At 45.2% G+C, this 22,154-nt stretch overlaps 1 protein-coding gene and 1 non-coding gene across 39 annotated transcripts in view; one reads left to right on the forward strand and one right to left on the reverse strand.

Annotated features, from left to right (window-relative positions):
* The window catches only part of MTMR3 (myotubularin related protein 3), a 140,161-nt gene extending 118,085 nt beyond the window's left edge, over positions 1 to 22,076 (forward strand). For 9 of the 38 annotated variants that reach the window (XM_025985919.2, XM_072723194.1, XM_072723195.1 and 6 more), the window contains 12 exons: positions 1,795 to 2,000; positions 2,530 to 2,661; positions 3,651 to 3,762; positions 6,690 to 6,885; positions 7,697 to 7,882; positions 11,371 to 11,541; positions 12,836 to 12,981; positions 13,750 to 15,142; positions 16,431 to 16,541; positions 16,987 to 17,075; positions 17,874 to 17,900; positions 19,848 to 22,076. In XM_025985919.2, coding sequence (XP_025841704.1) covers positions 1,795 to 2,000; positions 2,530 to 2,661; positions 3,651 to 3,762; positions 6,690 to 6,885; positions 7,697 to 7,882; positions 11,371 to 11,541; positions 12,836 to 12,981; positions 13,750 to 15,142; positions 16,431 to 16,541; positions 16,987 to 17,075; positions 17,874 to 17,900; positions 19,848 to 20,019 — 2,941 coding nt within the window. In that variant the 3' untranslated portion in view covers positions 20,020 to 22,076. Of the gene's footprint in view, positions 1 to 1,794; positions 2,001 to 2,529; positions 2,662 to 3,650; positions 3,763 to 6,689; positions 6,886 to 7,696; positions 7,883 to 11,370; positions 11,542 to 12,835; positions 12,982 to 13,749; positions 15,143 to 16,430; positions 16,542 to 16,986; positions 17,076 to 17,873; positions 17,901 to 18,747; positions 18,861 to 19,847 lie in introns of all 38 variants that reach the window. The other 29 variants (XM_025985922.2, XM_072723211.1, XM_072723212.1 and 26 more) reach the window with 5 other exon arrangements.
* On the reverse strand, positions 9,250 to 9,356 carry LOC112909874 (U6 spliceosomal RNA). Its single transcript, XR_003233170.1, has one exon. It is a non-coding gene; the product is annotated as a U6 spliceosomal RNA (small nuclear RNA).
* Positions 22,077 to 22,154: the final 78 nt, after the last annotated feature.

The raw sequence follows: 22,154 nt of genomic DNA on the forward strand, positions 1-22,154 counted from the left end.
GAGTCACCCAGGCACCCCCTGAATTTACCTTTCATTTTATTTCGCTCATTTATTTAAAAAAAATTTTTTTTTTAATTTTTATTTATTTATGATAGTCACAGAGAGAGAGAGAGAGAGGCAGAGACACAGGCAGAGGGAGAAGCAGGCTCCATGCACCGGGAGCCCGATGTGGGATTCGATCCCGGGTCTCCAGGATCGGGCCCTGGGCCAAAGGCAGGCGCCAAACCGCTGCGCCACCCAGGGATCCCTTAAAATATTTTTTAATTACTCTTGAGAGACACAGAGAAGCAGAGACACAGGCAGAGGGAGCAGCAGGCTTCTTGTGGGGAGCCTGATGTGGGATTCGATCTTGGGACTCCAGGATCACACCCTGAGCTGAAGGCAGTCACTCAACCACTGAGCCACCCAGGCATCCCTGTATGTACATTTTAGTGGGAGATAGGACATGGACACTTCCTCTCTGGGAGATAAAATTGGGGGCATTTAAAATTTTTGTTTACTGACTTCTTACTCTGATAATTTAGTTTTATAATGAAACGATTACTTTTATAACTTTTTAAAAACTTAGTGATTGTCACATATAGTTCAGCCTTTTAATGTGTACAGTTTGGTGATTTTTAAAAAAATATATTCACAGGGTTGTGCAACCATCATTACAATCCATTTTAGTACATTTTGTACCACCTCAGAAGAGACCCCTGACCCATTAGTAGTCACTCCCTATTGCCTCCTCAATCCTCCTAGCCTCAGGGCACTAGTAATCTACTTTGTTTCTGCAGACCTGCCCAATCTGGACGCTTCTAATAAATGGAATCATACACTATGTGGCCTTTTGTGACTGGCTCTTCATTTAGCATAACATACTCCAAGCTCATCCATGTAGGATTTATTGGAACTTTATACCTCCTGATTGCCAAATACTACTTTTATTACTTTTTAATTGCTAAAATCCTACCTAAATTCCTAACTAGGAAAAGACTGGGTTTTAGTATCATCTTAAAGTAGACTTTTGAGGAAAATTTGTGGTCTTAACTTTTTAAAAAGGACCTATAAAAGAAATAAAAAATGATCAGAATATGGCTTATTGAGGTTTTATGCTGTTCATTTTAAGAGCTTAAGGAAAGGTAGCTGGTGCATTGAGCTATCTGCCTATAGTAAGAGCAGTTTGTGAGTCACGAAGTCTCATGGGATTTTGTAGAGTAGTCCACTGTGGGCCAGGTAAGTGTTTGAGTCCCAAAGGTGATACCTTTGGAAAGAACTTTGGGACTTTGAAAAGAATCCCCAAGCCAACCATAAGTGCACAGTTGCTGTAGTGGGCCCTCAGAAGTTATTGTGAAAACAAATTTTTCTGTGACAGCATCTGTTATGCCAGGATATTCGGGTACAGTATTAAAAAGGAGAGATTAATGTTTCATTATTGAGTGCAGAATTGGTGTAGTATTTGTAGATTACTTGTCACCTGATTTTCCAAAAGTAAATTTAAAGATTCAGATGTTTACTTTATGAATATTAGCTTTTTTAAAGAGCATACGCTTATCATTTTGTTGGTAATTCTACAAAGGTCTATCAATTGGTACGATTTTTTAGAAAGATCCAGATAGGTTTTGTTCTTTATTCTTGTTGCTATAGAAGATTTCTGCCCTGAGGAGACTTGAAGCTAACCCATCACTTACCTGTATTCAGGCCCTTCATTAAGACATTTAAAATCTACTATCTTACTTTTTGTGTGAGCTTAGAGCTTTGAAATGGGGCCACTGAGATGGATGCAATTGTTGTGTCTTGTTCTTTGCACAGGCACCAGAGTAATGGAGCTGTCATTGCCCGCTGTGGACAGCCAGAAGTCAGCTGGTGGGGCTGGCGAAATGCTGATGATGAGCACCTGGTGCAGTCAGTAGCCAAAGCTTGTGCCTCTGACTCCCGATCAAGTGGCAGCAAGCTGTCGACTAGGAATAGTTCTCGAGACTTTCCCAATGCGGGAGACCTTTCTGATGTGGAGTTTGGTAAGATGCTTCCTGGGCCCAATGGCAGCAAGTTTTTAGAGTATTTGTGAGAACTTTTTCTTGAAATGGCCTTTTCCTTGTAAGACAGAGAATTTGTTTCATAGGAGAGAGAGGGTGAAGCTTAAATTAATGGGATTATTTGAGGAATCATAGGTCTTGACAGAGAACCAGAAGACTGTTTTAGACCTGGTTTAAGAGGGTTAGTGTGTTGGTGGTCTTTCTTGTCATTGTGACAGAATGGGGTATATATGATAGGGGATCTGGAGTGTCTCCAGACCATGGCAAGAGACATTAGGCTTCCTTAAAAGACTATACATGTAGACACGAGATAAAGGAGACTGTAGGCAAAATGGAAGATAAAGAGAGAAGTTCTGTGTATCAAGGATTCTGGTTGGGGGGTGGGGTTCACTTAATTGAGGGATTTTGCTTTTTGTTTGGTACTGTAATAGGTGTCTTTGGTTCTTATTTTGCACAATTCTGGGAGAAATGGATTCATTTAGTTTTTCATCCCCGCTCCTGATGTTCCTAGATTCTTCTCTGTCAAATGCTTCAGGAGCGGAAAGTTTAGCCATCCAACCACAGAAGCTTTTGATCTTGGATGCACGCTCCTATGCAGCAGCTGTGGCGAACCGAGCCAAAGGAGGAGGCTGTGAATGCCCAGGTGAGGTATATGGTGCTTTGTCCCCTGACACTGTTATCGTGAGTCCAACCCATGCCCAATGTGGTCTTAGTTCTCAATTTGAAATGAATGGCAAAGCTGTTTAGATTCTTCCCTGAAAAGTAGTTTCTTTTCAGGGAAGAAATGGAGGAGGAGGTGCGGTAAAACCAAAAAATCTTCCTTCCCAACCTTTAGGTGATAGTGTGTTGGTGGTCTTTCTTGTCATTGTGACAGAATGGAGTATATGATAGGGGTGATAAAGTAAATTCTCCCTTTAATAAGGCTTGTTCACATTTGGAAGCTGCTGCTTTAGTGGCTTCAATATCCCAACCTTCTAAAAGCTTTTTGTTGTGTTTGACAGTCGATTTACTCATCACTGACCTCACAGAAAATTCCCCACATGGCTTCTACTTAGAAAACTTGAGGTGGAAATTGAAGCAGTAAATTTAGAACTCTAGCAGTGCACCTTTGTCCTGACCTATAGCAGCCCTACAGTTTGAATGCTGACTTTGTCCAGGGAGGGGCCCCTTTAGTGCTAGGTGTGTGCTGATGGAGCGGGTAGAGGCTCCACACTCCTCCTTCAGAGGCCACCTCAACCGTAAGTTAAAAGAGGTGGTACAGAGGCCAAATGTGAATGCACAAAGCGCACTGTCCTGCCAGATTCTTTTCAAGAGAGTCCAGAGCTGTAAACTTTGGCCCAAGAAGTCATCCTGAGATGAGGAAGGCTATAGATCTTTTTCTTAAAAAATAAGGGCTTCTGTTTATGTCCATATCTTCACAAATCTAACTTTCCTTTTTGCAAAAACAGCTAAAATTCAAGCAATGTTTTTCCTCTCATAAAAGGACTGTACTAATAGGCATCAAAACATTGTAGTTTCATTAGTCAGCAGCTATAATGGACTTGCTTTATAGCCTGTTTGCTGCTTTTAAATTTGGCCATGTGGGCTTCAAATTCAACATATTTTTGTTCTCTTTATTGTTATTCTCTGCAGAGTATTACCCGAACTGTGAAGTCGTGTTTATGGGGATGGCAAATATTCATTCAATTAGGAGGAGTTTTCAGTCTCTTCGGTTGCTATGCACACAGATGCCAGATCCGGGAAAGTAAGACATTGGCCTTAGCTTTAATTTTGCGTTGGCTTTTTTTTTTTTTTTTTTTTAATGAGTTTGGAAAGGTGTCTTTTTTTCTGCTTCCTGGTACACTTCAGCTTTACTTTCAGTCCCCGCGGACATTCTTCTTTCTGTGTTAGGAGCACAGCAGCACAAAAGATGCTGAGAGAAAAATCTAGCCCTTGGAAACGTTAAAGATGTAGGGCACAAACCCACCTCAGTCTTCAGAAGCACTGCCTTCTTGTTTTTCCTGGGACCTCTTCTTTCTCTTCTACATAGTTTTTGGCTCATTTTTAATCCTGTGGTTTCTGATATCCTGTAGTAATACCTGCTGTGAACTGGGTGGGATATTTTACCTTGAGGAGTCAAAATGTATTCATCATGTTGCAAACAAGGATTAAACTTTCTTTAAACTTGCCATTTGGTGAATTCCTTTTGCATCTGCTTCTGATTCCTAAACTACCCCTCTTATTTATTAAGGATATTACCAGATTCTTATTGCTTATTAAAAATGAATGTTTGCATTTGCAGTGAGATAGGTGAAGTAACACCCACCTCCCTTCAAGGGAACTGGTTGAATACAAGATAGATTAGCAGGACTGCTCTGTAAAACAAATATGGACAGATAAATATATAAAAGCCCCTGTTTTACTATTTCAGGAAGCCAGAAATGGTGCCAGAGAAGACAGAATTTTCCCTTTTCTGATGTTTGTGCTGGAGCCCATAGCTATTTCCCTGGGTTCTGTTCAGTAGTTCTGATCACATCAAATTTTGTGGAATTCCTTGATTTATTCAATCAAATGGCTGCCTGAACCACCTGTACTAACTCCTGGTAGTAAATGATTAGATTCATCACAGTTGGAATCAGCCCAAAGGGTGAAGCAGTTGTCTTTGGGAGAAAAAGCCTGACCAAAGAAATGAGCTTGCTGCTCTGCTTTGGAGATGAGCAACTTGTATCTGCTACGTATTTATAGAAACCAGCACGTAGTGCTCTCTTCCCCAGAGATAGGTCATAGAAAGAGCCTGGCTGAGGTCTCAGAAGATCTGCCACTAATTGTGTGACTTTGGCCAAGTTGCTTAATTATTATGGGTATCATTATGGTATCAGTTTTCCTGTTTATAAAATGATGAAAGGGATAGAATCAGTACCACCTGATCTCAAATATTTTCCGTATATTAAAATTCTTTTCTTTTTTAAAAGATTTTATTTATTTGTTTGATAGCACAAGCAGCAGGAGCAGCAGGCAGAGGGAGAGGGAGAAGCAGGCTTCCTACTGAGATCATGACTTGAGCTGAAGGCAGATGCTTAACCAACTAAGCCACCCAGGCACCCCTAGAATTCTTTCTTAAAAAGCCTTAGAAAGCTCTTTTTAAAATCTAGAGTCAGAAAGATGCAATTGGTCCTCACCTGGTCCGTATGAAAGTGTGGGGATTTTATTAAGGAAAAGGGTGATGTTTTGCCTGTAATTGGCAGCAAGTCATTAGGCACTACTTCTTTGAGGGTAAAAAGAAGCCCTGGTAGTGGTGAGATCAGCTATACACAAGCCTCTCAACCCTTGTTTGAGGCCGTGGAACTACAAATCTGATCACATTTTGGAGAAATCAGAGCTTGTGGTATTGCGTGTAGGGAGTAGAATTCATGACAGGGCACAAGAACCAAATGTCAACATAGTTAAAAACCAAGTGTGATACGCTTATGATTACTTCCAAGGGGTAATTCTTGAGATCTGATACTTTCTGAAGGTCTTTATGAAAAAAGGTTCTTCTAGATCCCTGCTGAATCCAGTCTCTGTTAAGTCCCATAACACCATGTAGCCATTAGTATACTAATTTGTGAGAGTCTTGAGTCATTAGTTTGGGCTCACCCAGTTTCAGTCAATAGAAATTCTTTTTTATTTTTTAATTTAATTTTATTTATTTTATTTTATTTTATTTTATTTTATTTTATTTTATTTTTTATTTTATTTTATTTTATTTTATTTTATTTTAGAAATTCTTTAAATTTTATTTATTAGATCACACAAGCAGCGGGAGAGGCAGACAGAGGAAGAGGGAAAAGCAGGCTCCCCTGAGCAGGGAGCCCTGATGTGGGGCTCAATCCCAGGACCCTGGGACCATGACCTGACTGAAGGCAGATACTTAGCTGTCTGAGCCACCCAGGCGCCCCAGTCAATAGAAATTCAAGACTTTGGTGGCAGGTGTTAGAGTGGGGAGCAGGTGCTATTGTTTGCACTGTTCATCTGGCTTACATCTCCTTATAGATACGTCTGTATGTGTGTTTTCTATACCTTTTTTTTTTTTTTTTTGAGAACTTGTTGGGCATAGTTGCTGATCATTAAATGTAAGTACCTTCTGTTTTACAATATCAGAAGTGGCTTAATTTCCTTCAGAAGACTCCAGAAAGAACTGCATTTCTTGAGGCACTTGGGTGTCTCAGTCAGTTAAGTGTCTTCCTTCAGTTCAAGTCATGATCTCAGGGTCCTAGGATCGAGCCTCACATCGGGCTCTCTGCTCAGTTGGGAGCCTGCTTCTTCTCCCTCTTCCTGTGCCTGCTGCTCTGGCTACTTGTATGTACACACTGTCAAATAAATCAATCTTAAAAAAAAAACCCTACTTTTCTTATACTGGGTATGTAACTACCACAGACTGAGAAATATTAATTTTCAGAAACTAGGCATAAGATTTCTGTAACAAAAATTCTATTACTGTCCTATCTCTAAAGCTGTCATCTATTGTATAGTAGGGCTTGAGCCTCTCATCTTTGTACATGCTTCATAAGGACAGATTTGTTTGTATTGGCAGTGTTTTATTTGGAGGGAAAGATCTTTGGCAATTGCTTTTTAATTTCACAGGTATTTGGCATGATGCAGTAAATCATAAAAATCAAATTTCCTTATCCCCTTCTGTTTTTATTTTTATAGTTGGCTCTCAGCCCTTGAAAGCACTAAGTGGCTCCATCACCTGTCTGTGCTTCTGAAGTCGGCACTTCTGGTAGTGCACGCTGTGGATCGTGATCAGCGGCCAGTACTAGCACACTGTTCAGATGGCTGGGATCGCACTCCCCAGATTGTGGCATTGGCTAAGCTCTTGCTGGATCCATATTACCGAACCATAGAGGTGGGTGCATCCAAAGAGTAGGATTTGGTACTTCGTTATGAGTGGGAGAAACCTTGGAGGGCTTTATGATCAGTTTTATCGTAGTGGTTAGGTCTAAAGAAAGTGAAATTTGTATTAAAACTGTTGCTCCTATACCTTGAGCTAAAATGTGGCAGTGCCTCCTTCGGTTCCTATGCCTCTTAAAAAGTAGCAGATTGTGAATCACAAGGTATTGAGAATACAGTCATATTTTCCTTTGCAGTCTATGTACTTGGAAAAGCTTTGGCTACCCCAGGAAAATGGGGCTACTATAGAAGGATCTTGGCATGCTTGCTTATTATGATAATGGGTCCAGATATCACTTCAGTGTTCAATGGAGAAAGAGCCCTACTCTGAAAAACCACGTTAAAGATATAAGAAAAACCATAAAGGTGCCCTAAAATACATATAAATCTGGAGTAGGGAAAGATGTTAGAAGCAAGACTGTAAGTATAACATGAAATATAGAAATCAAAAAATAAAAAATTTAGAAAAAATGTGGCTTTTATGCTGTGTTGTGAATTGGAAGAGTCTAAAAGTTTAGACTCAAAAAAGGCTTAGATAAATGCTTAGTACCCTTTTGATGACTATGGAATGGAGTTGAGGGAAGTGGGAAATTGCCCTAAGCATGTGTTCCATGGAGCCTTTGGCTATGGGGCTGGGTCAGGGTTCCTTTTGGGCTTACTGGGAGTTTGTTTAAAGGGATTATTGTTGTTAGTCCTGACAGGCTCAGAACTGTCATATCTTCTCCATAGACAAGTACACATGATCTCTTCTGGGTGTTTCCCTGCAGGGTTTCCAGGTCCTTGTGGAGATGGAGTGGCTGGATTTTGGCCACAAGTTTGCCGATCGGTGTGGTCATGGGGAGAACTCCGATGATCTGAATGAGCGCTGCCCAGTGTTTCTGCAGTGGCTTGACTGCGTTCATCAGCTTCAGAGGCAATTTCCTTGCTCTTTTGAGTTCAATGAAGCATTCCTTGTGAGTTTGGGCTTGTAATTCTTCATCTTGGGGACCTTCTAAAATTATGGGGGGTGTCAACGCAAATGTTTGTGGGCTAGTTTTCACCTGAAACTATGCATTCTTTTTAGAATTTAATGAGAAGCCATTCTTTCTCCCAGTAATAATTAAAAACAGTAAGAAGTGTGTGTTTATTCACTGAATCCAGGTGTGTTAGCTTTGCATAAAGTCTTTTGAGTTGTTTTAGACTTAACTTTTAAAATAGATGATAGAGGGGCACCTGGGTGGCTCAGTCAGTTAAGGGTCTGTCTGCCTTTGGCTCAAGTTGTGATCTAGGATCCTGGGATTGAGCCCCACATTAGGCTCTCTGCTCAACAAGGAATCTGCTTCTCCTTCTCCCTCTGCCACTGCCCCAGTTTGCTCTAATAAATAAATAAAGTCTTTTTAAAATTTAAAACAATAAGATAGATGATAGAAGTCCTGACTACTTAGAGAAATTAATGTGAGTGTCTGGCTGGCTCAGTCAGTGGAGCATGTGACTCTTGATCTCAGGGTTATAAGTTCTAGCCTCCTGATGAGTATAGAGATTACTTAAAATAGAGAAGTAACAGAATATCCTCTGCTCCCTCAATCTGTTTGCCACCCCACCCCCCACTTGTTGTCCCTTATCCTTTGACAGAGGACTCACTGTCCTTGCCCTGTTCCAGCCCCTCCCTCCATTGCTGCACTGGCCCCCACTGCCTCTCTGCTCAGTTGCATGGTGCCAGCATTTCTCCTCTCTGCCTTTTGCATTGGTGTATTTCCCTCTCTACCACATTGTTGCCATTAATACACAGACATGGTGTAGTGCCTTTTATCCCCTCAAAACCGTTTATCAGCTTTGCATCTCTTGCCAACTATTAGTCTCACTTCCTGTATCTCCTCTCTTCACAGCAGAGCTCCTCAAGTCTTCTGCATTTACTGTCTCAAATTCCTTTTTTCACATTCTTGCTCTAAAACCCAATCCAGTCAGGTCCAGAGCTGTGACTTCCATGTTGCTAATCCAGTGATCTGCTTTCAGTCTTGATCTTGTTAAATTTTTTTTTAATTGAGGTATAATTGACACTATAACATGCTAGTTTCAGGTATACAACACAGTTATTCTAAATTTGTGTATTTTGAAATAATCACAATCAGTAGCTAACATCCATTACCACACAATTTTTTTGTGAGGAGAACTTTTAAGAGCTACTCTCTTAGCAACTTTCAAATATGCACTAGAGTATTATTAACTGTAGCCACCTTCCTGTATATTACATCCCTAGGGCTTAATTTTATAACTGGAAGTTTGTATCTTTGTCTTCATCTTACTCTTTGGTACTGTTTAATCACACCTTTCTTTTTCTTTTTTAAATATGGAAAGCTTCACATATTTGCATGTCATCCTTGCACAGGGGCCATGCTAATCTTTTCTGTATCGTTCCAATTTTAGTATATGTGCTGCCGAAGCAAGCACAATCATACCTTTCTTGACACCTATTCTTCAGTTGACTGCCAACACACACTTTGCCTTGTTTCTTCTCTGTCTCACTAGCTGGTCCTTTCTGTCTCCCATTCGTCCATATTTTCTCAGTGCTGAATGTTTGAATGCTCCAGGACTCAGCCTCCAAGGCGCTTCTATAGCTTACTGCCTCTCTGAGGATTTCATCTAGTCCATTGCTATTCATGATTCCCATCTTTATAATTATGTCTTCAGCTTAGATCTCTCCATTTAACTCCAGACTCACATACCCAACTGTGACTACTCAGTATCTCCACGTGGATGTCCTAATGGTATTTCACATTGAACATTTTAACATGTTCGAAACTTGGTTCCTGATTTCCACATCTTCCCATCCCCAAATCTGATCTTCTAGAAGTCTTCAGCCTCACCAGGTGGCAACTCAGTCTTTCCATTTATTTAGGGCAGAAACTTGCATGCTTAATTCTCCTTTCTCTTTCATACTCCACGTTTTATTCTCTCAGCAGATTCTGCAGCTTTACTTCTAAAATCTATCTAAAACCTGGTTACTGGAGTGTCTGGGTGGCTCACTTGGTAAAGTGTCTGCCTTCAGCTTAGGTTGTGTCCTGGGACTGAGGCCCACATTGGGCTCCCTGCTCAGCGGGGAGCTTGCTTCTCCCATTCCCCCTGCTGCTTCCCCTCCCCTTGCTGCTCCCCCTGCTTGTGCTCTTGTGTGCTCTGTCAAGTAAATAAAATCTTTAAAAAATAAATAAATAAACAAACAAACAAACAAACAAACCTGATTACTTCTTGCTGTCTTCTACTATTCCCACACTGGTCCAAGTTACCACCATTTTCTGACCCAATTCTGGAGAGTCAACCCACCAACTCGAGGGATCCCTTTGTTTACTTTAGAAAGAGAGAGCCACATAAGCAGGGGGAGGGCCAGTAGGAGAGGGAGAGAATCTCAAGCAGACTCCCTGCTGAGCACATCATTGATAAGCACTGAGCCTGACATGGGGCTCAGTCTCACTACCCCAAGATCACGACCTGAGCCAAAATCAAGAGCCCACAGCTTAACTAACTGACCCACCCAGGCGCCTCTAGAGGAATCCTTCTAAAACATAATTCAGACCATGTCATTCCTCTGCTCAAGAACCTCCAATGACTCCATTTCACACAGAGTAAAAATCAGTCATTAAAATGGCCTGCAGAGCTGTCCTAGACGTTACTTGTCTAGATTCATTTCCTATCATTGCCCTCCTTCTGCAATGTCCTTCAGTTACACTAGCCTACTTCTCTTTCTTGGAAGTTGTAAGCACTTGCTCAGTCAAGACCATTGTGCTGGCTGTTGCCTTTGCCTGGAGCATTTCCCCCTGAGATACCCTCTTAATTTGCTTTCTCACTTCTCCTGCTGCCCTGTATGTGCCCTGTCCCTCTCACCCTGCCTTAATTGTGGTCCACAGCATGGTCACCCCTCCCCTACAACTAGAACCAGCTCCATCAGGGCGGAATAGGTGTCTGATTATTGTTGCCTATCCAGGCCCCATAGAAATGTCTGGGGTATGTCAGATGCTCAGGAATGATTTGTTGAGTGAAAAGTTGTTTAGAAGTGCGTTCTCAAAATGAATGAATGAATGAATGAATGAATGAATAAATAAATAAATAAGAAGTGCGTTCTCAGTTCAGACTTGCACACTGACCTGCTTCTGTACCCAGGTGATATGATATCTGTCCTCTGGGGTGTGCCTATTAACTTAGGACTTTCCAGACTGGTTACCAGGGAGGCCTAAGAGGAGAGAGGGTGCCAGCAATCTCTCTTTGCTCTTTTGACTCAGGAATTCTATGGTTGAGGTTGGCGCTCAGGGATTGGTGTGGTGAGGAGGCAGCTCTTGGTGTGGCTTACTTGGTTCCCCCCATCCTTACGGATCTGAGGTGCTCTTAGGGATGTTGGGGAAGGGGGTGCTCAGTGGGGCTACCCTTCCCCCAGAGAATGTGTACACTATTGCTTTATTTTGGACTCCCACAGGTGAAACTGGTGCAACATACCTATTCCTGCCTGTTTGGAACATTCCTGTGCAACAACGCCAAGGAGAGAGGAGAAAAGCATACTCAGGAGCGGACATGTTCTGTGTGGTCACTGCTTCGGGCAGGCAACAAGGCTTTCAAAAACCTACTGTATTCCTCTCAGTCAGAAGCCGTATGTATCCTTCAGCCTTTCCTCTCTGATCAGCAGAAGGAGTTTGGGGGTGGTGATATATGGGTGCCTTTGTCAGTAGAGACTGTTTTCTCAAAGGCATCTCTGTTGTCTCTAGGTGGGTTGGTTCCATTTTTTTTCCATCTGTCCCAAAAAAGGCTTATTTCCAGGTGCTGCTCTGACCTGTTTCTGCCCACTCTTTGCTCAGGGTGGTTTGATTTGATATACATCTTTATTTTGCCACTCCAGACACAAATCTTTTCTGGCATCTCTGTCAGAGCTTAACTCACTCTTAGCATATTCTAACAAGTGGAAGGGGAACCTAAATTGTCCGCTAGATGTGCCTCATAGCTCAGAAGGAGCTGCCACCAGGCCCCTGGCACCCTTCCAGTGTCATCAGGTGATGATAGGTACTGCAGCTCCTGCAGAAAAGTGTGTATGACATTAGCATGTGTGTCCATGTGATTTTTCTGCTCACGTGGAGAACTAGCAGGCCCTTTAAGACTTTGTTCTTTTTTTTTTTTTTTTTAAGATTTTATTTATTTATTCATGAGAGACATAGAGAGAGAGAGGCAGAGACACAGGCAGAGGGAAAGCAGGCTCCATGCAGGAAGCCTGACATGGGACTCGATCCCAGGTCTTCAGAATCCCACCCTGGGCTGAAGGCAGCACTAAACCGCTGAGCCACTCAGGCTGCACAAGACTTTGTTCTTCAGAGGAACACCTTCTGTTACACAGAGGACAGGAGACATGCACATCTGTGTTGTTCCTTTTGTCAAAAATGCATATTAAATTCTAAAGTCAAAAGGAGGCTAATTAGAGGTTATATTGCTTTGCTGGACTGGTAATATGCTTCTATTTAAGTAGTCAAAGGAAAGATTTACACTAACTGCTTCTCTTTTCACTCTGCCTGTTGGAGAAGTCACAATACAGGAAGAAAATTCCCTTCTTTTCACATGATTAAAATGATCCTATAGGACAGGTTTGACAGTGTCTTCTGAAGCCACATTATTATACCAAGAAACAGTCACCATCTATTGGAGTGACTCACTTTCATATGCAGTAAAAGCAATAAATTAAGTTGATTTGAAAATCAGTCATTTGATAAAGGGGACCTAAGAAATAATGAGAAATAGATGTAAAAACTCCTCTTGGATTTTCATACCCACAAGAGGTGGGAAATGGCAGGTGGTACAAGACCTGGTGAATGTTCCAGCTTGGTGATTACATTTGACCCTCATTTCTAAAAACTTGTTGGGACTTATTTAAACCTATATCCTCACTGCTCTCTTCTCAGGTGCTGTATCCTGTGTGTCACGTGCGTAACCTGATGCTGTGGAGTGCAGTGTACTTGCCTTGCCCATCCCCGTCTACCCCCGTGGATGACAGCTGTGCGCCATATCCAGCACCTGGCACTAGCCCTGATGATCCGCCCCTGAGCCGGTGAGCCCAGAGGGTTGATGCCAAGGCCTGGAGTCCTACCTGGGTGTACTTCTGTGTAGACTCATCCAGGCATAGTTAGAGATCATGATATTATCTGGCTCCACACATCTTGCTTAGATCTCTGAAGTCTTCTCAGGGAAAGTATAAGGGTTTCAGGCTACAAGGCCATTAAGAGCCTCATTTCCTGAAGGGCATTGGGCCTTGTCACTATATTGTTTTTTGCTGCACGCACCGAGCAGCTTCTCAGTGATGGAGTAAACCTGAGTTCCTTGTGACCCTCTGGCTTGAGTTTCAGCCACTGCACTGTACTCCTTCCTGTCTTTCTGCTAAAAGGCAGATGCCATCAGATGATAGAAAGTTTGGCTTTGCCACTTGAGAATTAAGTTTATTGAATTCAGGCTGCTAAATAAATTAATGTATTATTTACATTAATAGCAGAAAAATCAGCAGTGCTACTTTGCTTTGTCAATAGTTGAGAAACAGAGCAGCATCATGAATGTTTTTTTAAAATAGCATTTGCTATTAGTTTGTCTGTGTGAGCACGGGGTTGAGCAGGGTGAGTGGAGGATAAGAAGAAATTTGCAGACTAGAAGAAGGGCTTTGCTGGGACTTTGCTTTTCCATCTGTCTCAGCCTCACTTTAGAGATGCCATAGATCCTTGAATAACTATGGACCCAATTATGAAACAACTTCCTTTTAAAATCAGTTGTCTCCTGCTTTCATCTGAACAGCCTCACATTCTCATTCCCTCAAACTCCTTTTGTTTAGGCTACCAAAGACTAGATCATTTGACAATCTGACTACAGCTTGTGACAACACAGTGCCTCTAGCCAGCCGGCGCAGCAGTGACCCAAGTCTGAATGAGAAGTGGCAGGAGCACCGGCGCTCCCTGGAATTGAGCAGCCTGGCTGGTCCCGGGGAGGAGCCTCTTGATCCTGACAGCCTGGGGAAGCCAACCAAAGTGCTGGGCGGTGCTGAGTTGTCTGTAGCAGCTGGAGTGGCCGAGGGGCAGATGGAGAACATTTTGCAAGAGGCCACCAAAGAGGAGAGCGGGATAGAGGAGCCTGCCCAGAGGGGGAGCACTGAGATACAGGAGGTCAAAGAGGAGGCTCTCTTAGAAAAGGGGAAGACCCCTGAGGGCTCAGCCATTGTCCTTCCTCAAGAACCAGAACTGGGTGATGCTCCTCTGGCGAACCATCCCGGCACTAACCTTTCTGGATTCTCACAGGGTATTCCTGAGCAGCAGGGTGGGCACAGTGTTCTCCCTGGTTCTCTCCAGGGAGAGGATGCCCACGAGGTCCCTGTGGAACAGTTCCGAATAGCTATCACAGAGGAAAGAGAGGAGGCATTTCTTCCAATCCCAGTAGATACAAAAGTTGGCTATGATACCTCACAGTCAAGTTCTCTGCTGCCCTCCCAAGTCCCAGTTGAGGCCAGAGGACCAAGCACGGACAGTTCAATGGACATGTTAATAGAAGATCAAGTCAAGTCAGAGAGTGGGCCCGAAGGCCATCATAGACCTTGCCTGGTAAACAGTGGCTGGTTCAGTGGCAAGGACATGCTTCCTCAAGCCACAGAGCCCCAGCCTTCAGAGAAGAGCCTAGCTGAGAGACCCCAAGTGGGATCTGTGGTACATAGGACTTCCCCTGGCAGCACCCACAGCCCAACGCATTCTCCTTGTGCCTTGCCTTTAGCTGAATGTAAAGAGGGGCTTGTGTGCAATGGTGCCCCAGAGACTGAAAATAAGGCTTTAGAGCAATCCCCAGGGCTTAGCACCCTCCAGAAGCACCCCACCCCCAACGGGCACTGCACCAATGGGGAGGCTGGTAGGAGCAAGGACTCACTGAGCCGCCAGCTGTCTGCTACAAGCTGTAACTCTGCCCACTTACACTCAAGGAACTTGCACCACAAGTGGCTGCACAGCCACTCGGGGAGGCCATCTACAACGGGCAGCCCCGACCAGCCTTCGCGCAGCCACCTGGACGATGATGGCATGCCTGTGTACACGGACACCATCCAACAGCGCCTGCGTCAGATTGAGTCAGGCCACCAGCAGGAAGTGGAGACCTTGAAGAAACAAGTGCAGGAGCTCAGGAGTCGCCTGGAGAGCCAGTACCTGACCAGCTCCCTACGTTTCAATGGGGACTTTGGGGATGAAGTGGTGAGTAGACCACGGTGCCTCGATAGCTGCCCAAGGAGAGGGCACACTGAGGCTGGACGCTCTTTGTGCCCAGTGCACAGTGATTGGCACAGATTTCTAAAAGAATTGTTAAGGTCCAGAGTAGTCCTGTTGAGAGGCTGGAGATCAGCCTCAGCCATGTGAATGGCAGTGTGCCTGTTATTTCCTGCCTTGCTTACTTGCCACAGGTGTCCTGTTTAGGTAGTTAGGATAAGGAAGAGAGGATCACGTTTTAAGGAAGGGCATGAACTCCTGGGCAGAATGACATTAGTAGGGCAACGTCAAATTGTAATGCCTGTCCTCCCCAGTAACTAGTAAACTGGGCTCCCTCTCCATCCTTCCCTTCCCCCCGCCACTGCCCCCAAACACAAGCTGTAGCTATGAAGATTTAGTTTAACAGATGTTTGTACCTGTCCTGTGGTGGGTGATGGCAGTAGAAAATGGGGAGAAGGGATTAGTTTCTGGCACTGTGGAGGAGTTAGCATTGATGGGGCCTGGAAGTGGGGCTATGTGATGGGGAGTTTCTAAGGGAGGTGCTCTCCTCACTGGCTGGATCTGACTTGATGTGTTCAAGTACAAGCGTGAGCCTGGCTCTGAAGCAGTCAGCGTACATTAAAGGCGGGCTCATCCAATGACTTTCAATTCAAACTGACTTCTCAGTGTTTCCTTCATACTAATGATGGTTTCTCATTTTCCCAAAGAGTCCTTCAGAGAGGGGATCCCTGGGTGGCGCAGCGGTTTGGCGCCTGCCTTTGGCCCCGGGCGCGATCCTGGAGACCCGGGATCGAATCCCACGTCGGGCTCCCGGTGCATGGAGCCTGCTTCTCCCTCTGCCTGTGTCTCTGCCTCTCTCTCTCTCTCTCTGTGACTATCATAAATAAATAAAAATTAAAAAAAAAAAAAAAGAGTCCTTCAGAGAAAGGAGGACATGCCCAAAGCACTCAGTTTCAGCACGCAGATGTAAGTGGCAGGGTCAGATTAACGGACTCATTGGAGCAGCTGACACTGAGTTCACACTCCATCCTGATCACTTCTGTCCCCCTCACTTCCTTTAACCCAAGGCCCATCTTTCCACTGCAGAGTCACCGCGCACAGCCTTAGACCTGTGTATCTCTCTTCCACCTAAGTCCAGCCCGGTCTCTGCACCTGCTCAGCCCATTTCTTGATGCCGGATGTGCCTACAGATCTGGCAGGCCCACCCAGAGTCCCCGGTGCTCCCTTCCTTACCAAGCCAGGTTCATTCTGTTCAGCTCTGTTTGTTTGCCAACAGACTTCAATCCCCGACTCGGAAAGCAATCTGGATCAGAACTGTTTGTCTCGCTGCAGCACAGAGATTTTCTCTGAAGCCAGCTGGGAGCAGGTGGATAAACAGGACACGGAGGTACAGGCTCAGCCCCTGTTCTGAGTGCCGTCCATGCAACTGTTTTATGGTTCTTCTCCACCCCTATCCCTGTCCCGTACCCCTGGCTAAGGAAAAACCTCATAGCACACTTAGCCTTGAGCCTCTGTGAATCCCCATCAAGCCTAGAATTTCTGACCCAGGGAGACTCAGCAAGCTGGTCCTCTCTCCACCTTGTCTCTGTTAACTAGAGCCTTGCCATAGTGACCCAGGGTGCTGCTGCCTGATACTTTATCTCAGGGGAGTTTGGAGTCCCCTCTAGGGAAACGATTTGGACGCCTTTCTTGTACTGCTGACATCAACTTGTTGGGCTGGTGCCACCAGAGCCAATATGGTCCTTGTGACTGTTGCTGCCCCCAGCATGGCTCTGTGGCTCCAGCTGGATGGCCCATCTCCTGTCACTAACCTGGCCCCATCTCTTTTACAGATGACCCGTTGGCTACCTGACCACCTGGCTGCCCACTGCTATGCATGCGACAGCGCCTTCTGGCTCGCCAGCAGGAAGCACCACTGCAGGTGCCATTTGGGGGGTTTGGTGGGGTGGGCCAGGGTTTGGAGGCTGAGATTTGGCCCACAGAGCCTGCAGCTTGGAGAAATGTGGGTGTCTGGCTGGCAGTGTCCCATCTGAGGCAGATCCTGGGGTCTACAAGGCTCCAGCTTATCTTTTTGTGCCTCTAAAATTGGTGTTTGCCCTTGGTGTCTTTTTCCAATTCAGAGTGATCATGACTAAATTTTAAAGTGTGCAAATCATGTCCCCTTGTGTCTGTTTTGCTTCCTGGATTAGCAGAGCAACAGCCACCACCCAAATTACCATTTCTTATTCCTAGAATACCATTTCTTCCCGTTCAGAATGGCTGCAATGAGCAAAAGCTTTCTTGCTGTGGGCAGGGAACTTCATTTTCCTACTCCTTACCCTGCTCCCTGACCCTAAACTTTTCCTTGTGCCAGTAGTGAGGAGACCTAGCTGTGGGAAACTAGTAGGGACAGCTGAGGACATGACATAGTCTTCAATCCTTAAGGCTTGTGACTTCTTTCTTCTTGATTGGGGTAGTTAGTTGCTAGGGATGCTTTGCCCCAGCTGAGGTGGCAACTATATAGATATGTTCAGTGTTCTTGGGACAGGAATTTTATCTGAATCCTGACCATAGCTCACCCAGAGGAGTGAACCCAGGTAGAAATGGTAGAACCAGGTAGAAAACCCACCTCTTTGTCTAGTAATGATGCTTCTAGGACTGTATATCTCCCTACCCTGCACCCCAAGCCCAAATGTCTTTGGTTGGCTTCTCCTCTGAGCTCTCTTTCCCCTCCTTGCAGGGACACTGACCGTGTTGATCAAACGTGGTGAGCATTTGCAACAACCTGTCTGTGATGTCTGCACATCTATAATAACTTCTCCACACTAACGCTGCCATTTCCCCTTCTCTGCACTCATTGGGATGAAGCCCGGGGCTAGGAGTGCAGGCAGGCAGGTGGGCTTGGGGGAAAACCAAAGCAGCCAGCTGAGGAGACTATTAGGGCTGAGTCAGGCTGCAACTATACACTCCCCTCCTGACCACATAGGTCAGCTCAGCCATCTTGGCTTGTGCCTGAGAAGCAGTGCTTCAGCAGGGGCTGGTCTTGTGGCATAGCCAGTTGGGTTTTCAGAGCTATTTCTTGTGGGTTAGTCCTTCATTGGGATGCTAGAATGATGCTTCATGATCTCCAAGTCAGAGAGCATTGCCTTTAAAAAAAAACAAAAAAACAAAAAAACAAAAACAAAAAAAAAAAAACAAAGAGACCAGGACTGAACAGAGGTGGTCTTTCCAGAGAACTGTTTTACATGAAGACTTTAGTGGAGGGTTCCACTTAGGGTCTATCAGGACTCCCTGAAAGAAGCCAGATAGAAGAGCTTACCTGATCCAGTTTGTATCAGGATGAACTCCAGCAGATAGGTTAAATAGATGGAAACATTCAAAAGTAGATTTAGGTGATATTTCTGTGTAACCATAGGTTCTTGCCAATTCATGCTTTCCAGAAACATGAAGTGCTTACTGCGTTCTAGAAGATGAAGTTGTGTGTGTTTTAGTTCTGTCCTTCCATTCCCCCATGTCTAGCCTTTCCTTTTTGTGTGGTGTGGGTTTTTTTTGTTGTTGTTGTTGTTTTTTTTATGTCCCCAAAGGGTATTTAGTATTCTCTTCTCTGTGTACAGGTGGTTCTTAATTCAGCAGGGGGTTTGTATTCTGAGGAGCATAAATGAAAAGGTAGTGAGTGATACAGGCTGAGGAAGAGGATTTCGCTTCAGCTGCTTTCCCCAAGTCTTTGGTATGTCAGGTTCCTTGAAGACTCCCATTCTTGGGTTTATTGAGGTTGATTTGTACTTTAGGGCCTAACAAAGTGGGGTTGTAAGGTGGGCAGAAACTTACCCTCTGCCAGTTCTTTTCCTTTCAGTGGTGAAGGGCAGCTGTTTGGATGTATGTACCTGTCCTGCATGGACACAGAGCCAGGCTTTCAAGTGGAGGAGGTGAAGGGAGGCTTGGGGCCTGGTACAGTCAGGCCTTCAGGTGGAGCTCTGATAGTCCCTGATAGTTGCATGGGGGCAGGGGAATGAGCCATAATTGACTGACACCTATCTAATAAGGGGGCTGTTTGTGCACGTGTGTTCATCTGTACTCTTGTCCTTTCACCCTGAGCATGTGTCACTGGTTGCTTGTTTTCTGGCTTTGCATGCTGGCAGCAGGGCAGTTCTAGATGGCAATAGTCTGTTCTCCATGTTGCTGCCTCCGAGCCTCTGGAAAAGTAGCCAGTTGGACAAGGCCCCTCCCTCCCCAGCTAGGCTAGGTAGTTTGTCTCAGCTGAGGGGCTCGGAGGTAGTTCCATTGGACTCTGGCCTCTCTGTGACCACAGGCTACACAGAGGCCAGTGCCCAGGTGAGTTTGGCCAACTGGGTTTTTCTGGGCCAAGAGTTAGCCAGTGATCTAGCAGCTGCTCCTGCCTTGGGCCCTTTTGTTCTCCTTGGATCTCTCTTGAGCAGCATCCTCTTGTATACCTGGTAACCTTGAGCCATAATGGTGAGGCAGCCAAGTGTCCTTGTCCCTAAAGTCACAGTGGTGTGCAACTCTACTAGGCAGGGATGCCCCACACACACACTTGGCTTATTCCTGGGCTAGACAAATGAAATGGTTCACTCTTGGAGGAGTCTCCAGCACATCCGAATTACATATAACAAAGTTCTGTCTTCTAAAGTTGGTTTCCCCACACCATACCTGCTACTGAAACTAACTGTGTTTTGTTTATTCTTTTCATCTCAAGGAATTGTGGGAATGTGTTCTGCTCCAGTTGTTGTAATCAGAAGGTTCCAGTTCCCAGCCAGCAGCTCTTTGAACCCAGTCGAGTATGCAAGTCTTGCTATAGCAGCCTACATCCCACAAGCTCCAGCATTGACCTTGAACTGGACAAGCCCATTGCTGCCACTTCAAACTGAAGCTCAGTGACCTGGGGCGAGCAGAGGCCAAGCTGCTGTTCCTCTGACAGGCCCACACAGCCTGGGCAGACCGAGAGGCCCGTGCACTTTGGAATGGGGGCATGGAACCAACCACCTGTGCAGAGTGACAGAAATTTGGGATGTACCACTGGATTGTAGATTGATCCCCCCCCCCCCCTTTTTTTTCCTCTCCCTTCTCCATCTTCCCTTTGCCTCCAAAAAAGAAAGAAGTCCCCTGGTTATCTTAATTTTTTTTTTTTTTAAATGGAAGACCAGAGGTTGCCAGGCCCCCTGTAACTGTAACTGTTGAGCCGCCTGCTGTCCTGTGATGCTGAGGGTTAGCTTGGTTCCTTAGGATGGGAGGAGACTGGTCAGAGTCAGGAGTTGGAGGCCCGAGATATAGTGAATGGGGAAGCAAACCAGGGCTGATGTTTTTGACTATTCCTCATGCCACTGCCACATCAGAACTGAATGGAAAAACCTTTGCTGCTGAGGAGGCTGAAGCATCTTCCCTCAGAGCAGTGCCCCGAATGCCCTCTACCTCCTGAGAGGAGCCCGGCCAGTCTCACCTCGCAGATAAATGGGATCAACATTTGGAGGGAAGGGCACATAATAAACAGAACTCTTCCAGGCCCCCCCTTTGAGGAAGGAAGGTGTTTGATCCTCTGAGGCAAGTGAGAGGGCCTGGGGATGGGGGTGCCAGCATGTTCTCTCTTGCATGGGATTTTGTTTTTAACTTGTCCCTAGATAGTCTAGGGTTCCCTTCACTGTCATACGTATGCCTCCCTCGGCCAGATTGTGTAGCACTTCCCACCCTCAGGCATAAGAGTGCAGACTGGCCAGAGTGCAGTGTCCTGCTGCCGTGGCCAAGGCCAAAGCCTGCCCTGAGCCCGGGCACACCTGGAAGCCCCTTCTGGGGCCTGGTCCCCCAAACAATCTCTCTTCCTTGACCAGCACAGGGAAATCCAGACTCAGGGTTCCAAAAATTTCCCATTCCCAAACCAAACAAATCATGGATCTCCCCCTTAAGGGGTAGAATCAGCCTTTGAGAGTGCAAGCCTCTGGAAAAGGGAGCATGTCCCATACAATCAGCCTTCCTCCTCCTTCCCTTCTTGGGGCAGTGGGAAGGGCCCATCAGTCCCCCTGCCCTGCCCCTGTGCTGCTGGCCAGCAGTGAGGGGCCACTTGGTGACTCTGCAGGGTTCTTTAGAAAAGTGACACAGCCCGTAGGAGATTTGGGGCACCTTTCCTCAGTAAGCTTTGATGTGGTCCAAAAAGAGCCTTAAATCAAGAATATTTGTGAGTGAGTGTGGGGAAGGGTGGAGAGGAGTTTAGGTTTGTGCTTTGTAATCTTGGCATCCATGTTTTGTGCCTGCCCTCCCTCTTGGGGAAGGGCCATGCTTGGCTCTGCTAAAAGCTGCTAACTGGTAATGGTGGATTGTGGTGAGCAGATGGGGGTGAGGCCAGGGAACCCTCTGATCCTTTGGAAGCAATTCTCTGGCCAAGGAAAGTTGTGTCTCAGGAAGGTGGCTCCTGTGTGTGCCTGGGTGTGGTTACGACGTGGCCTAGAGCCTACCCTGGAGCTGTCAGTCCAGGCAAAGCCAAGAGCATCTGAGCACGTCTCTGACTTCCCAGTGGCAGCAGGTTGCTCGGAGTTTGAATTTAGTGAAACAGGGTGTAGTTCTTCTCCGCACTCTGTGTGGTCTGGCCGTGCAGGTAGGGAGAAGTCAGTCAGTCTAATTAAAGATTGTGCAGTTCCTAGTGACAGGTGCCAAGAGGTGATGATACGGGTTTCTTGGGTCTGATGTACAGTGTGAATAAATGCTTGCAGCTCTTAGCCCTTTTCGATCAATGAAGCACTTTTTTATTAATATTTTTCTTTGTATGTAAAGGAGGAACCGTAACTCTCCGTAGCTGTACATATAATAACCCTTTTCTCCTAAAGAGGAGTCAGTGAGTGCTCCTATATTTTTCATTTTTTGTCAAAGCAAGAAGTAAATACTTTAGAACTGTTAAATATATAAATAAAGTGAATAAAGTTTAGTGTTCCGCATGGTAGCATTTGCTAACACGTTCTAATTCTTTGCCCTGTGGTTTGTTCCCTCTTCATCCCTTTTCCCTCTTACACAGCAGCAG

Source organism: Vulpes vulpes, chromosome 10 (genome assembly GCF_048418805.1).
Source record: "Vulpes vulpes isolate BD-2025 chromosome 10, VulVul3, whole genome shotgun sequence".
Lineage (NCBI taxonomy): Eukaryota > Metazoa > Chordata > Mammalia > Carnivora > Canidae > Vulpes > Vulpes vulpes.